Raw genomic sequence first — 17,646 nt, 5'->3', positions numbered from 1 at the left:
CCAGCCGCAAAGGAAGATGCCGTGACCGGAGAATCCTTCAAGGCTACAATTTGTTCTAGTACCAGCCTTGTGGCGTATAGTAATAAAGGTCATGACTGGTTACCAACGGCACAACGCCCACCGAACTGGCCAGCACCAAAGAAGATAAGTCAGGCTAGGCTGCCTTTCGCTGCTTCTCTCATTATCGATGACTGGACTCGCGAACGCGGTGCTGTTTTCAGCAGATCGGCGCAGCCGCGATACACCGAAGCGTACATGAACGCGCTCTGAGGTGCTGCTGTGTGCGGAAGCGAATTGCCATTAGGGGACGCACCAGGGACGCCCTTTTCCTCCGAAATTGCAGCGCCCGAGCTCACGACATTGACCCCGAGTCAGGCCTGCTATTCCGAGGTACTCGCGGACCACCATGCTACCTTTTCTACTTTTTCCTTCTTTGACCCCCACGAGAAAGAGGAATCGGACGATTACCTCCCGGCGGCGCACACCGCGGACCATGAATACGGGAGCAGCGTTCTCCGAAAGGACATTGCACATTCGGCGGTGCACGCCGACTTGTTGGCTTTCTCAGCGGCAAAAGCGGGGTATCCCGAAAAGTGCGGATGCGTGAGCCGTCACGTACGGCTCTCTCAAAGTCTCCGTCCGCCTGATGATGTAGAAGGAGAATGCGAGGCGTTTACGTGTGCCATGGAGCCCGACGTGAGGATGCGACGTGACGTCATAAAACGCGTCGCAGGCGGCTTCCGCGTCGCCGCTGTGTAAGCTGTAAGGAGTGGGGTGGGCCAATGAACTTCATCATTACTACGCGTGAAATTAGGTTCAAGTACAGCATACATGGACCAACGCCTGCGGTTTCGTGTTGTCCGGCCTCCGGCCGATATTCATCCGCCCGTCCACAACCTTGAAACAGCATCTGCAGCAGTCCGTCAGCCGATAAAGCAATAGGAGGCGAGGAAGAAGATTTCACAAAGTCGGTGGAGGGTAACCCAAAATGTGTTTGCTTAGGATCAGTTACCAGGCAGATTCCTTCTCCTACTCTTACTGAGATCGCATAAAGACGCACTTTGAAGTTTGTTACACCGTGGGAATGTTAAAACAGCAGATGATACGAACATGGGGGTCACCATAAGTTTTATTTTTTTATCGTAAAAAAAGAGGTTGATAACCAATATCATGCTTGCGGGCTGGGAGCAGATATCACACCGTTTGTACCACAGCTCTGACTTAGCCCGGAAAAATGTGTTTTAGGAGATTTTTGCAAAACATGTCAATTCCCATGCTTTCTGACCTCGTTATTTTTCATGCAAGACTTCTATAACCTCCGGATGGATCTTGACACTATGCGCTGTAAAATATCTGTGGACCGGGTCACAAGTGGAATACGTCAAAGTGACATCAATCCCGAAGTAGCGCATAATTCTTTGGAGAGATGAACGGGCGTACCGACCCTTGCAAGACGTGTCAGCAATTGCTCCGCCCAAGCAACATTTTTTTCAAAACCGTCTAAAGCACATCACGAAGAGCCGCCAGAGACCAGATGACTAGGAGCGAAACATCTCGCCTAGGAATCCAGTGTCCGCTCGGGTATATTAGGTCGCTCTTCATCGCAATTCTGTTTTGGGTCCATGGTCGGGTCCCAGTCAGGCTGCGAGTGCAATCAAAGCTCTTTTGGAGTTTCTTCGGAGCACAGAACTGGACAGAGTTTTGTGATTGAAAATTTTGGCTGCATCAAATGACATCTTTTCGTTTTCACATTTTTTTCGCTTTTTTTCTTTTTGTTTTTCTTCTCTCATCTAGCGTAGCAAGCCAGCCCGACGGCTCGGCTAACATCGCTGGTTTTCATTAAAGTTATTCTCTTTCTCTCGCTCTCTTCAAGCGAAAGCTGGACGCTCCATAACCCGATGTGTGCCATTGGTAATAAAATGTCGGATGTACCTCGACAGTGGCGATGAGGCAAGGTTCAGTTTATAAGGTCATGCCGGTGCCATTGCCAAATTCGTCCAATGAAGCCTCTGCCCTGGCGATTCCCTTAGACACACGGGTGGTAATGTGAATGCCACAGCGAAAATGGGTACTGATGGCCTGTTTTAAAATGCCCACGTAAAGAGACATGACAGTTTTCCTTTTTTTTTTCTGCGTCGATCTGCCTGTGATGGCCCCCTTTGGCGGAGTCAAACCACAACTTTCGGATAGACCTCCTACACATAACTCTCCGGAATTCAAGAGGATTCTGATAACTTTTGTTCTCACGGTGCATTCGCCTGCCTTTGTGTCAGAAGAAGGCGTCTGCATTGCGCACCCAATACGTTCTGGTTTAAAATGGCTGATGATCTCTGTGATTGCCACGTATACCAGTATAGGCTGATAGCAAAGTGAAACGTACCTTACTGCTGGTGTCGTTACAATACCATCGGGTAGCCTGTGTTAAACTTTCACGTCACACTTCAGATAGCGAGTGACGCCGATCTGGTAGGAGCCTCCTACCGAGGATGCTTTATCGAACCACGAAACTAGTTTAACGTGCCAGTGCACCTTCCTGTCCTTTGTCTTTAGGATATAAACGTCTGGGAATTTTTGTGGTGCCGTGCATATGTCGTAGGGGTCGCCCATCACTCATCAATTTTCGTTTGGTTTCACATCACCCTTATTTCTTTAGTTTTATATAGTTTTATTTAAAGTTATATACTTAATATAGATCTTCTCCTGAGCTTCCTTGAGGAGACGGAGCTGGCAAACTTGTGGTAAAAGGACACTACCTTTGGCTAATTAGGAGGAGCTTGGGCGGAGCAATTGCCGGCATATCCAGCCAGGCTAACGCCGCCTGATCCCACAACAACAACCACCACCACCACCATTTCTACTCATCTGAAGTAGCAACCCCTACATCTAAAACGGCTGAGCTTTTTACGATTCATCAAAGACCCCAAACCTCCCCATCTCTATCAGGGCTAGGGCCACCACACTAACTACATAACATTTACTATATAAAAATTTTGTAGGCTATTGTGGATAACTTATTGGACTCACTCAGGGAGAGTTAAGAGCGGGTGGTGATAACGGAAACGACTGTGCGAAAATGGATGCTTGGTGCTGATATCATGTTCATCTTGTGGATTTAATTATCCCGTGAATGGATGATTACCTCAGACAATTGTGGCTCTCCGGTCGGTACACGACCCAGTTTCTATAAACCTGCAGTGTGTACTGCGACGGCATTTAAAATATTTTGGGTGACTAATGAGCAAGTGCTGACCATTCCACCAGGTAGAGAACAGCTGAATTGCGCAAATCCGCCAAACACGAACTGTTGTAAAGGCTAGGACGTATAGCTCTTTCTTCTGTACTGCCAACCAAGCCACCGCCCACATGGTGTTGAAGGTAAATGAAGAAATGCTTACTCATCGCTTATTTCCAACTTTAGCGCAATTTAAATATGCTGGGACTATAGGTGCACGCGCTCTCCGGAGAAACCTGCAGTGAAAGGGGCGTGTGTGTCAAAAATAAAACAAACATTACAACCAAAAACAATGAAACAGAACAAGAAACCTGCGTGTTTCTATATCCTGCAACCCCCGGGGACATTTTTTTGCTTGCGACATTGGGCGAGGCCGCACGGAGTCCTGCCGCCTCCGCGCGCGGTCTCGTCGCACGCATTTCGTATTCCGGTCGCAGCAACGTCAACAACGCGTGGTCGTCTTTCGTCATCCGTCGGTGGTGTTTGCTGAACGTCTTCGAGGGCGTCGCTGGAGGCGCTGAATGAGAGCCGAGAGAAGGCATTGTTTGACGTCGGCGATTGCTCATGCTTCTATAGAAAAGCATGCCGGAAAAGGGCGATGTTCGGTTAGGTTGTATACGCTGCCACCGCAAGCACATCAGTTGCCCCGAGTCTCGCAAAAAGGGTTGCTTAGAGACGCTGATCTTTATCCGACGCGGATACTTTGGCTTTCAGAGATATCCTTGTATTTACTTGGCTTTGAATGCGGTTTTTGCTGATGGGTTACCTGAGAGATAAAAATAGCACTTACTCTTGCCTAATATTTACTTTTCAGCGCGAAAAATCAAAGCACGTATACCTGCATGTCTGCTTAATTTATCGCCGAATGGGAGAATTAAACTAAGGGTAAACATAAGAACGTTTTATTGAGTAGAATGGTTCAGTTGTGCTGTGTAACTTCCGCGGTGTTTTCCACGCTTTAAGTTGGGGCCTTCAGCTAAGATTGCCCCGATTGCTGCAATATTTTTTCTTCTTATTGTTTTGATACCCTCCTATCGGCTGCGTGACGCGAAAGAAAGCGCCTCGCTCAAGAAGTAAACGGTTATAGCCTTTCTGACACTGCGCGCGTCGTCTTTCCTTGTGCCGTCGGTCGTCCAACCGCCAGATACATGACAGCTGCTGTTCTTTTAGAGACAAAAAAAAAAAAACAGTGTATTATTTAGCTGCTTTGAATGAGTGAACGTCTACGCAATACAGCACGAAGTTAGGTCACGTTTCTATCAACTTGAAGCCGGAATTGGTTTAGAGCTTAATAATATAAATTGCAGAATCTTTCAAGGGAGAATTGTCCGATAAATGACAAGCCGCGTGCTCCATAAGCTTGACTTCACCACAACACACATCTGCGCTGCTGTGAAGACATTACTTCCAGTTGGTCAAAGGTAGGAAGGATCTGACACCGTTTATTAAATGCCTGCAGAAGACCTCATATATCCTTACAAGATTCTACACTGCGAGCGCCTTTAAAGGAGACTTTGCTGCTACACGCAAATGCATTGCAGGGAAGACATTCATATGGAAATATGAAGGCCTTCGGGTCTTTTATCAATAGTATTTTCGCATGCGGCGAAAGAGTTACACATCAAGCGTTACCGACGGACAAGCGGGTTTCTTCGTGAAGACCACGTGAAAATTCTTAAGCACACAAAAGGGAAGCCTTGGAGCTTTACCTGTGCGATAAACGTTGGATACTGAAGAACCGCGGCAAGTGCGAGGCTCGGTAATAATTACGCGTTTGTATGGGAAATTGAAGTATGGGAAATCGAATAAAGCTAAGAAGCCTCGACAGAAACTACCTCACGTCGATGCAGCTTCCCTTTCTTGAAAAAATGTGCCTCTCCGCAGCACGCCCGCACGCACACGCACGTAATGTGGTATTTTTCTCAAGTACTGTTAATCGACTAGATATACAGCCCAAAGCATGCTACGATTGAGTACCTATAAAAGTGGAAAAATGAAATAAGTGGCAATTTAATTACATTCTCGAGCAACTTAGATTAGGTGTTCCTTCGTACTGGCAGTCACTGACCAGGAGCGAAAACGAAAGGTTAACTCTGTGTTATCATATCACCTTAACCGAAAGTATCACGCGTGGTGAATTCCAGAAGCTGCAATTCACCTTCACTTGGTAAGCGCGCGGGTATGCGTTGCCGGCTGCCCAGTTCCTGTGTTCCTGTTTTCCACGGCCGAACAACAGAGTAAGAACGGTGGCTACAGTCATATAAATGGCGCGAATATTTAACTAAGTTGCCGATGCCTAGTGTTGTGAGCCATCATTTGGTGCCTAACTTCCCAATATAGTCAGCGCCTAGCATCAAGACGTTACTCACCATTACGGGGGCACTCGCTCTCGTTTAAAGTTAAATTCGAAATTTGCGTGCCGCACCTGCACCTCGTCGCTGGGGGCTACGGACTAATTTGGATCGCAGAAGAGTTTGCTGGAGGGCCAGTTGGTACATTGTACTACGAAGGAAAACAGCGCAAAAAGACTGGACAAAGTAAGGAACCGCAAAACACAGGCGCTGTGTTTTGTGGTTCCCTAGTTTGTCCAGTCTTTTTGCGCTGTTTTTTTTTCGTAATTTGGATCACCTGGGAAAGCTTAAAGGGACCCTGCAACATTTCTTTCAACTTTATTTTGAAATCTTAAATGCTTGCAGAACGTAGTTACTCAACACGCCCACTACTTTGATTAGGGGGTCGCAAAGTACCTCCGCCATAAATTACTGCTCCTTGCTCATTAGATAACTTGTAAACTAGCTCAAAAGATTTTTCTCTCTTCTCGGTGTTGACGTTCTTCTACGGCGCGAATTACATCACTGAGACCATGTAACGGCTGTTGGCCGGTTTTTATTGAGTTGCAGCAATGAACGCTTCGATAGTAACTTTAGAAATAAAGCCACAAAAACGAAGCAGAAACGAGCGTATCTGTAGTGACGAGCAAATCACGCAGTGCCGCTCCGTGCTGGCGATAACTGTAGCTTTCGCAGTGCTTCCAGAAGCGAAGGAAAGAGTGAAAGCGTCTATCGAAAGTGTTGCAGGGTCCCTTTAAAAACGTGCGCTGAAATATTGACACACGGGCGTTTTCGTTCTGGACCTTCTTCAGAAAAACGGCCGCGTGGCTACGATCGAATCTGCGTCCTCGTGCTTTGCAGCACAACGTCTTAGCCAGTGAGCCACTGCGGTGGGTTCTCGCTGTCGCCACGTTTTTGAGAGTAATGTCAGCGGGGGTGCACGTAATTCTAGCCTGTGTAAAAAGTTTCGAAGCCCGAAATCAAACAGAATGTAGGCAAACCCTGCGTGAAACTCTTGATGAAGCGCTCTACCGGAATTATGAAAACGCTTCAGCATCAAAACAGATAACTGGGCGAGTTGGTTTAGATTCATCTTCACTAGGCGCAAAAATACACGGACAAACGACTGAGGTAAACAGTAGTTCTGCCGTGTCTTTTTGCGCCTAGTGAAGATGAATCTAAACCAACTCGCCCAGTTATCTATTTTGATGCAAGTTATTTCTAGTACAATGGGCTCTTTTCAATTTCATAACCTGTATTTAGCTAACCCGGTACTTTTAGTTTCCGTAATTGCAGTTTGTGTTTGCAAGGCAAGAATCTTCTCGTTAAAAAAAAAAAAAAGAGAAGGCGCCCTGTTTGTGTTTACCTCAGTCGTTCGTCCGTGTCTTTTGCGCCTTGTGAAGATGAAATGTTTCAGCGACGTAAAAAAAAGTGAGCTCACCCGTACTTTTCACCGTAAAATTTTCTCTCTCGTATTTAAGTTATGGTGTCTTCTCGGGCTTTCGGAAACAGGAAGATGCCACCAACTTTTCTTTTATTTTCGTTTACTTATTACCTGCTCCAATTAACTTTTTTTTTTCTTGCGCTCGTTTCTGCACTGGATGGTTTAGGCACACATGACCAAGGCGCAGCGCCATGACTTTACAACTTTCGCTAACGTGCTCTTCTCACCTGAACGTGATTGTGTTTTTAGATTAAATCAAGTCAAATAAAATGTTATTCGGCATTGGCGTTACAAACAAATGTCGATATAATAACGGCGGCTGATTGCGTTAGCTCCAGCGAGACAATGGACTGCTGTAAGGCACGAAGAAAACACGTAACTACACGATCATAAGCGTATGCGTGATCGTGCTCGAATTCGACGGCCGACCTTGCAAGGCTGAATAGCCTCATCGCCGTTACGAATCAGATGGCTATCCAAACCGCTGCAAAACAGCGAGGAGAACTGAATGCAACGCAGGTCAGAGGGCAGCAATTAACAAAGGAGGCGTGACGGGCAATATTTCCGTACTTACTGTTACGACTTTCCCATACAGCCCTCGTAACGGTGCTTTATACGAGTGAATAGGGCGACGCGAGGTCAATCACAGCGGGACTTCGCACGAAACGTCGTAACGGCCATCGGTCGAAGCAACAACAGAACACACGCAGACCGTCAGGTCGAAGTTATCCTGTAATGAAGAGGCGGAAGAACTGTTTCCTTCTCTTCTTTTCGTCGAGTATTTTGTTTTTAAGTTCAGGCGCCACTCGAAACGGGTTTGGCTCGTCCTTATCGAATTTCTAATCCCCGTCGCATCGTTATGGACGTCGACCATGCAGTCTGGACGTCATTCACTGAATGGAAAAAGAAATGCATAATTTTGTTGTTGGTTTAAGCCAAAGCCGGATGCAGTTCTTAGCGTTTAAAAGAAACCTGCATGATCAGATAGCTAGCATACGAACGTGGGCTCTTACGGAAGCGTTTTTTTTACTTCTGACTGCACGCGAATTTCTTTACTTGAGCACTTCATCATTTATTATATTGAGCCTCGTCCGTACCATTTTTACAGCACTTTATTTGCGTCAAGTCCTCTTACTGTTGATTATTCAGCAGCTCCTTTCAGAACATCTGCCCACTTTGAATGTAGCGTGCGTCTGACTTGACCCGCCCAGATCATGTGGATATCGCGGAGTTAAATCCTGTTTTACTTGTAAAAAAAATGTACGATATCGTACCTACTTCAATTTACAAAATAAATTTTTGGTTGGAGTGGCCGAATTTCATGAGCTAAACACTTTTTCCAAAGCGCATTTATTGGATCCAACTTCAAATGCAACTGTAGTTACTGTACTCACCCCGCTCAACCTTACCACGTTTCGTCAAATTTCGGCTAGCTCCCCACTGCCCATTGTTATGCTTAATACTTACCAGCCCGTAATTAAATAAGCTGACACCTGTTTGAGGGCTAGAATGCCCTATAAACTTTGAAAGCTATGCTGTGAACAACAGGAGTACCACCAGTGAAGGCCCCAGACCCATACATGCTTGTTTCGTAACCTGCATATTCCTCCTCCGTTTTCAGGCTGGCAAGCGGTGCGCGGGGCGCAACCGTTTCTGCATCGGCGAGCTTCCTTGACTGGCAAGCGCTCTCGCCCGTCGTTAGAGCGTCCCAGCCTCTTCCAGCGGGCACGGATAACAAGCCTCATTTCCAGAGAAGCAACCGAGCAGCAACGAGCCCCTAGAGGAAAAGATGCACCCGCGACTCAAAGCTTCCGCAACTCTCGTCCCCGAATATAGAAGGTCGCCGCCACGATGAGCCCGCTGCTTTGGCTAATAGGCTGAAAAAGAGCACGCTCTTTAACGCCGTATAAAAGCGCGGCCGCACCAACACGCCTCGCGCCAAAAGACAGCCCCACAGAGGTATCCCATACCTGAGTGTCGCTTCGGCCGTACATCGCTCCGCGCAACGGAGGCGCAAGCCGGCACGTCGTCCGAAGGTGTCGATCTCAGCTGTACGTGCGACTACGTCCCTAGCTTCCGGTCACCGGAGCAGAAGCAGCACGCGCCCATCCGCAGTTGACGCCGCCCCCCGTATACTGCCGTCGCTCAGCGGTTGCTGCCGCAGCGCACGCATCCGAGTCGGCCGGCGGCGGCGAAAACGGCTGCACCGTCTCAGTGCGCACAGCCAACCAGCCGCTCTGTGAGCATCGGGAATTCCCAAGCCCGCTTTCACCCGCTGCCGCCGTGCTCCGTGATGCTTGCCGGAATACATCAAAAGACAGGGGGCACGCTGCTGCCGGCGGCAGGAGAGCCACCTTGTTTCTACGCCTTCTTTGTGTTTTCCGTTTCGCTCGGGGACTTTCGCTTTGTCTTTTCATTCGGGCGGGCAGTGTGTTCACCCTTCTACGAAGGAAGGATGACGCCTCCCCGGTGGCTGCGTCTACCGCCGCCGCGCACCCCCTTCTTCTCACTGTCTCGGGGTTGCTCGAGGGAGGAAGGCGAGCGGCTTCTAACAACTGATCCAACGTGCTCATTAGATGCTCTTATGAACGCACGCTACGGCCGCGTCGCCCCTCAGAGGCACGGCCGCCGTACCCGCAGGCCCCTGCAAGCGGAACGACAAGGCTCGACATTCACGGGGTGTGGAAGGGTCTTGCAGCGGTCTCTAGCAACGAATTTGACGCCGTCAGCCCGACTCGGTGTTTCACGAGTCAGGCTGGCCGAGCTGTTTACTCCAAGCCCGCTATTATGGGAAGCAGGCACATTCCTTCGCGGCTGACCTCTTCTCGCGTTGCTTGATCCGGTTATTACAGTTTCGGATGTCAAAGGGTGAGTGCTAGCGTCTGTAGAGGGGAGACCGAGCCACCGGCATTCAACATTCCTCCCTTCCCCTTCCGCAGTTAGGGAAGATGCAGGCTGTATAGGCTCGCGAAGACGCCGTATCTGCGTGAATAGTTATAACCGCGTGCATTAAATCATGGTTGCGTCATCTTGAAAGTATTTCGGCAAATTGAATGGCTAATACGTTGCATGGGAGAGCTTGTCCTGCGGCTGATTACATGAAGGCGACTCGGTCATTCGACAGAAATCATGTCTGCCTGCAACAGGAAAGAAAAAAAAGCAATGGCCAATCAAACTACTCTGCTTTGTTTTAAGGCAGTAATGGCAATTAACTCCCTCTCAAAAATGCTTACATGGCATGTGGCTATTATAACCGAAGCTCGGGGAGCAAGAATGTCGAAGCAGGTGCACGGCCTGATAATGCTGCAGTAAACAACCATTGTCCCAGAATCACCCGTACGATAAAGTCATCGTTGCGCATGCATTATTATTGCGCCGTAGCGATTTCAACACCGTGGGCTCGCAAGAAATACCAAATGCACAAAGAGCAATGAAACAATGCCGAACATTAAATCTGCCAAATTTATATCCACGCCTGGCAGATGGGAGTGACGTTATGCGACGGAGGAACGCGGAAACGACAGAAGGAGAGTCTGTCACATGCCTGATTGCGCTTCAAATAACGCCGTGTGCGTCTTACTCCTGCGCTAATGCGTTGTGTTATCAAGAACAATCTAAACGTTCAATCTAAACGTTCAAGAACGATCTAAAGAGGCGGAAATAACGGATAAATGCAAATTCTAAAGGAAAAAAGGACTTCAAAGTTGGCCTGCATGCACTCTAAAGTATTTTTTACGACCGGTCATCCGTGGCATCCGTCCAATTGATGAAAGCAAGCCGGTTGCGTAACTCGCGAATGCGTGTCTCGGGACGCTAGATGCCGTGCCTAGAAACGGCACGCCGGAATCGTTGTTTGGCGTGACGGACCGTGCCGCGGCCTTGATTACGTGAACGCACCTGAGGATGAATGGCGAGAGAGGGGTCGACTCAAAAACGGCACAGTGTAGGTGTGTAGCTGAATGTACGGTGCACTCCAGGAATATCTAAGATCGTCCGGGCCATTCGCGCTTGATGTCATTCGTCGTTTTGCGTTTCGGCTGCCTCCCGCGAGTTCGTGCGAGCGCTAAATCAGTCTAAACATCGAAGCGTTCGTGCGCATGCATTCTAGATGGGCCAAATAATTTGAAGCCGGCAGTGCGGTGACCTCTGGTTTCTGAGCTTTGTGTTGGAGAAAAGCGCTTACTGCCAAATTATAGAACGGCCTCTGGAATTTTAAAGCGAAGCTTTCTTTGACACAATTGCGCTGTACATCATAACACCAAAAAGCACTGCAGGAAAGACAACTTTACACAATGTGTTTCCACGAATGGCTCAAGATGATGATGATGATGACGACGACGACGACGACGACGTTGATGACGACGATGAAAGGTGAAGCGCCTCGAGAAAAAACTGTGGTTGATTCCTCTGTCATAAGAATCGGTAAAACACGAAAGTGAAATGTCCAGCGAAATCTGCAGCTGAGCATGATTTGCGGGTCGGCGGCGGTCTTGCAGGTGTGCTTGGCGAGCGACGACCTGCTGGTGAATCGCTTCCGCAAAGGTGTACGGGTGTTATTTCTGTGACGGATAGGACGTCAGTGAAATCTTGGTGTATACCGGCATAAAACACTTTCATGTTAAAATATAAATCCCGAACACGAACAACCCTAAGTGTAGTGTACACTTTAGAACAAAGGTTGCTTCCCTGCAAGAACACCGTCTGGGCAGGGGACAGGGGTGCACCCTTTACAGGCCGCTTGCTTCGTTGTACTGACGTCATTTCCGTGACAGATATGACGCCAGTGAAATCTTGTTGTATTCCGGCATAAAACACTTTCGTGTTAATATATAAAACCCGAAAACGAACAACCCTAAGTATAACGTACTTTTTAGTACTAAAGGTTGCTTCCCCGCAAGAATACGCTGTGTGCAGGGGTGCACCATTTACAGGGCGCTTGCTTCGTTGTACTGGCCTCATTTCCGTGACGGATATGACGTTAGTCAAATATTGGTGTATCTAGGAATAAAACACTTTCGTGTTTAAAAAAAACTCCTCCCCCGGTCAGAATTGAACCTGGGTCTCTCGCGTTATGAAGCCCTGTTCTATCTAATTGCGCCATTCCGACAAGGTCGAAGCAGTTAGTATTTTCGACTCTGACTTTTCACTCAGGTTGCATGAGAGAAAGCTTCGCGTTTTAACCATCTTTCTCTGACGAAAGTGGCTTTGGATTTTTGATTGTGCTCGTGTTGGCGTTAATATTTTGGGCCATGTGACGGAGAAACGCATTCAAGTGCCGGTATTTGGCAAATCAAATTACTTTTGCGACTAATTCATTAGTCCTGCCAGTTATCCTGACAAGTAGTCAGCCGTTATACTACCGAAAGGGAAAATTGAGCTTTTAACAAAGCTCCGAGTCGTTTTAAATGCAGAGCATTTCTTTAACTCACGATGTCACCCGGCGTTGTCGGCGTGCCTCGGCGTCCGCAACAGCAGTTCCAGGTGCGCCCTCTCCCCCACTCCTCCTCTCCCGCATCACGCTACCCTCCTCGCTCTCAACAACAGGTCCGCACCCCTCCCCCTACACTATATAAAAAAAATAATACATACCGGCGCCTGGTTTCGATCCCACGACCCTGCGGGCGGAACGCAAGGTACATGGTGCTCTACCCACTGCGCCACAAAGCCGACACAGAATGTAGGGCTACGAACGCGCCTTATATCCTTGACTCATTCAAACTACGTCAAGAAGCTGCTGATACAACGCATTCACTACCTGTGGGCGGAACGCGAGGTACATGGTGCTCTACCCACTGCGCCACAAAGCCGACACAGAATGTAGGGCTACGAACGCGCCTTATATCCTTGACTCATTCAAACTACGTCAAGAAGCTGCTGATACAACGCATTCACTACCTGTGGGCGGAACGCGAGGTACATGGAGCTCTTCCCACTGCGCCACAAAACCGACACAGAATGAAAGGCTACGAACGCGCCTTATATCCTTGACTCATTCAAACTACGTCAAGAAGCTGCTGATACAACGCATTCACTACCACCAACTCCCCAAACACTAAACGTTAACGCAATACACCCACCCCCTATGCGACGCATTTACTCGAGTCCCCCTCGCAGGGAGATGGGCCCTTTCATTTTTTAACGACTGACCCGGACTTCACGGCCAAACGAGGCGCGTTGAGGCTCGCAATCCGACATTCATACCGAGGAGTGTGGAGGAAGAGGAGGCGGGAGGATCTACGAGAAGGGATAGGACGGGAAGGGAAGGAGGGTGGTTGGTGGCATTCTAGTACCAAGGCAAAATGCTCCGCGATATGCTGCGGGGGTGGGGGGGGGGGGGGGTAATAATAAAGGTAAAAGATTTACGCATCCGATATATCGCGTTGATGAAATATCCCTACGCCATGCCTGAAAAAATCCTTCCTCCGCGCGAAATTTCTGCGTATAGGAAATACCCTAATTAACCCGGAAAATACAGGCGGGGATCTGCGGATCCCGTACACTGCATCTGGTAAAAAAAAAAGAGCCGCGCTTGCAATTACGCTGTTTCTTTTCTGAGCCCCCGTAATTGTTTTGTGTGTGCGAGTATACACGGTGTGGCCGTGTCCAGCGGAGCGAGGATCATTCTGGCAGCGGCAGCGGCAGCGGCGGCGTGTGAACGCTACCTTATCAACTCCTCTGCAATTTTACAGGTTCGTTTGGTGGCTTCTACCGACCACAACTTTGCGTGAATTGCGTGCAATTTTTTGCCGTTGCTGCTGCTGCCCCGAGTGGGCTAACTCTCTGTTTGTTAATTGCACTTTGAAGTTGTTCTCTATACCTCACAAAGTTGTTCTCGCTCTGTCGGTGTCCTTCAGTAAGGTATGGGGGAGCGAAGTGCTAGCGGCCTCCATGACGTGACGAAGGCGATTGCTGAAAAGCAACCAAGCGGTATTAAGGAGGTTGTACAAATGGTGGGTGTTCTGCAAGCCGAGATTGAGGTATTTTCGAGTGACATTAAGAATGAGGTTGCAAAGGTAGCCACGTCCAATTGCGAAATTCATCCCGTTTTGGCGATATTCCCGAATCCATAAATTCATGGATGACTGCGTTGAGGAAATCAAAAAAAGATGTCGATGGTTTTTATCGTCAGATCGCATGAGGTACAGTTCCTGAATGCAGAATTCTGCAAACAAAAAGAGGATTTAAGGAAGGCGCTTGCTGTGTCTAAAGTCGGCTTTTAGCTAAGTAGCGACAACGATTGATGTGCCGACATTGGCTCCCGCTGCCGCCGGAGGGTTTTCGGTTCCGCCCTGCGTTTTCTTTTCCGGTCCGCCATAAACGATCAAGCTGGGCTCCGAAGGTGAAGCAGATCTCGTTTTTTGTGTGCGCCACTCGTAGTCGCCGGTGATTTTGCGGTACTTTTCAGGTGGATATTTTATTTCGCGTACGGTCTGTTCTCACCACTGTTCATGACACTTACGAAATGACGGGTCGTTGTGCATTTAGCTGCACGACACAGTGGGATAAGGCAAGGCTTTGTTGGCTACGCCGCAAGCTCAATTCCGAACGTAGGGAAACTTGGATGCGTAGGATAAAATTGAAAGTCATGAATCCTACCAAATGGAGCAAATTATGCCAGCTGAGTTCGTCTTACTGCAGCAGCCAATTGCTGCTGCACGGCCGCAACGCAGCTCGCGCGTGTGCGTGCATGTGAGAGCCGTGTTGACCGCGACCGCTGTGTTTTTGTGTGAAAAACTTGGAATTGTGAGGGTGTGTAATGCTATTACAGCGGTCGGTGGTCAGGCAAGCTTGCGTCAGTACGGATGATCCTTTGCACCAAGCTTTTACAGATTAACTTGCCCCGACTTCCCTGCGGAGGAAGGTTCAACGAGCAACCGGATAAAGTTATAAGTTCAATACAAGAATCGCCGAATGACTTTTGCTTGTTTAAATTGTTGCCGGTATTGTATGGACTGTAGGCGGGCAAGTTCGTGCATATCTGAGCGATATGTCTGTGTGTTTTTTGTAGCCTTTTTTTGTTGCTGTTAAACACTCAGCAACCTCAGGTGGAACGCAATAACAGCACCATTCCTTAGACTCCCAAGAGTTGGCTAAAAAGTCGCTTCACTGTACAGCAATAAAACATTTCGAACTCATCACGCGATGGTCTTCTATAGTTCAACTTTGTACACAACCGTTGTCATTTGTTAAACGAAGTGTATTCATCACTTGCGTTAAACAGCGTACTGTAATGCACCTTTCTGCGCACAAAGGTTGACAGCTACAGTACCATGACCTGCATTTCATGCTTCACATTCGCTTCTCAAGCTTTTTAGTGCTGCTCAAATTTTGGATTATAACTACAACCATAAAGAGCCTCTAATTGGTAATAGTTTTAGCTAAAACAGACGACTGCTTGAATTGGCACATTATTCCTAGTAACAGCGCGAACAACGTGAGACGATACGTTTTTGTCCTCTTCTTTATTTTGTTTCGCGTTGTTTGCGCTGTTACTAGGAAATAGTGCGAAAATATTCTGGTAATGGAAACTCTCAACACCAATGTTCACAGTTATATACGAACCCTTTGATGAACTGCAAAATCAAACAATCTTCTTATGTGACATATTTTTTCCCCTTTTTCCACCTCAACATGCAATCTGCTGTTAATAAGTCGGCCACCCTCGAACAACTGTTGAGTTATCTTGACATGGCGGATGTTTTTATGTTAACTGAATCTTGGTGTACCTGTCCCGAACAAGTTATTCAACTGCCGAATTATAACTCATTTTTTAAAGTAAAACAGTTGATGCCGATGGTGGAGTTTATGTTCTCTTTAAGAAATCAATTGCATATGACCCCCTGATTGAATTTTGTGAACTTGAACCTTATACTTTTTTTGTACGTAGGGTTGCACGGTCATTGCAGTTTGTTGCCGCCCTCCTGCTGGTCGTATCATAGAGTTCATTTCTTTTTCAGACAAATTTTAAAACTATGTAAATCTCAAAAAAGTGTTACGTGATGTCAGGAGGGGATTTTGACATAAATCTGCTTTCTGACAGTAGTGTTACCAGAGATTTTCTTGCAGTTATTTTAGCCAACGGCTGTGCGAAGTTCATTACATTTCCTTGATGTGTTAACTCCAATACTTACACACATACGTACTCCAATACTTACTTACATACAGTACTTACATTTAATATCTGCCTTAATTCAGTCGTTTTTCCCACCGAAATCCAAAGGGCAAAAGTGTCAGCCCTCCTCAAAATGGGATACAGAAGACGTGCGTCCAACTATCGGCGGGTGTCGATATTGCCGGTATTCTCTAAAGGGCTTGAAAAGATAATTCATATTCGGATGTCATCATTTTGTAAAACTCATAAATTAGTTTCTGATGATCGGTTCGGTTTCGTTACGCACAAATCTACAGAATTAGCACTACTCCATCAAAAAGAAAACGTGTTACGCTCCTTCGAAGAAAAGAAAGTTGTTTTATGCGTGTTCATAGATTTTTCTCAGGCGCTAGATTGCATTAATTATAATGTACTTATATCAAAACTTCATAGGTATGGTTTCTGGGGTTATGTTCACTCTTTGCTCGCCTCTTATTTAGCTAATCGTACACAGTATGTTTGCATTAACACCGACAAATGATTCGTTAAGCGTATAATAGCTGGCGTCCCACAGGGTATTATATTACGACCTTGGTTGTTTAATCAATATATTAATGATATTTTAAACATGTCAAAAAGCGAAGTCTATTTTGTACGCCGATGATATGACCATACTTCTTTCGTTGGACTCGTTAGAGAAGATCGGAAGGAAAACTAACGCTATCTTGCAGTCTATTCAATGCTGGTCAGTTACTAACCGCCTAAAATTAAGCGCAAATAAATGTTAAGTTTGTTGCGACCCCGAAATCAACAAATCATTTTTCCATAGTATGTTGAACTTGGTTCTGACTCAATAGAAAATGTGGAATGCCTGGAGGTATTAGGAGTGCACTTCAGTAGTCACCTCACTTGGGATGACCACGTTAATTCTGTAATTATGAAATTGTCCGGCGTTACAGGAATTCTTAGCGAACATCATCGCTTAATTCTAATAAAGATTAAGTTATTGCCTTATAACTTTTTGTTTGAAACTTATTTAAATTGCGCTCACCTTGTTTGGGGAACTACTACACTTGCTAATAAAAATAGACTTCATGTACTACAAAAAAAAAATCCTTACTTTTCCTTTGGAATCTCAGCTACTCGGCTCACACTGGTCATTTATTCCAGAAATACTGCATTAGAAAAATTTTCGATCTGTATAATTTTCGAGCTCGAAGAAGAAACTAGCGACAAATTGTAAAAAATTGTAAAATTAATCTATCTGAGATGGCCTTTCCTTGCCCGCATTCGTCTGTGGGCACTTGCAGAAGCAGTGAACGAGGGCACGTACTCACCTTTCGCACTTTATACGGTCTGCAAACTTTATCTAATACTTTACCGTGCTGACTGAGCAAACTTGAGGCAGGATATATATATATATATACTATATATATATATATATATATATATATATATATATATATATATATATATATATATATATATATATATATATATATATATATATATATATATATATATATCGATGCAGCCTTGCAAAACAGTT

At 46.6% G+C, this 17,646-nt stretch overlaps 2 protein-coding genes across 2 annotated transcripts in view; one reads left to right on the top strand and one right to left on the bottom strand.

Moving 5' to 3' along the window:
* Nucleotides 1-9,221, bottom strand: part of LOC144152251 (uncharacterized) — a 72,719-nt gene extending 63,498 nt beyond the window's left edge. The window contains exon 1 of the mRNA XM_077683485.1: nt 8,977-9,221. Coding sequence (XP_077539611.1) covers nt 8,977-9,000 — 24 coding nt within the window. The 5' untranslated portion in view covers nt 9,001-9,221. The remainder of the gene's footprint in view (nt 1-8,976) is intronic.
* LOC144152252 (uncharacterized) overlaps nt 1-17,646 on the top strand; it is a 253,626-nt gene that overhangs the window by 54,982 nt on the left and 180,998 nt on the right. The gene's annotated exons all lie outside the window — the stretch shown is intronic.

This window comes from Haemaphysalis longicornis, unplaced genomic scaffold (genome assembly GCF_048455015.1).
Source record: "Haemaphysalis longicornis isolate Haplotype H1 unplaced genomic scaffold, Haemaphysalis longicornis Haplotype H1 scaffold_9, whole genome shotgun sequence".
Lineage (NCBI taxonomy): Eukaryota > Metazoa > Arthropoda > Arachnida > Ixodida > Ixodidae > Haemaphysalis > Haemaphysalis longicornis.
The sequence above is the reverse complement of the archived record's forward strand: the minus strand, read 5'-3'. Positions and strand labels throughout refer to the sequence as shown.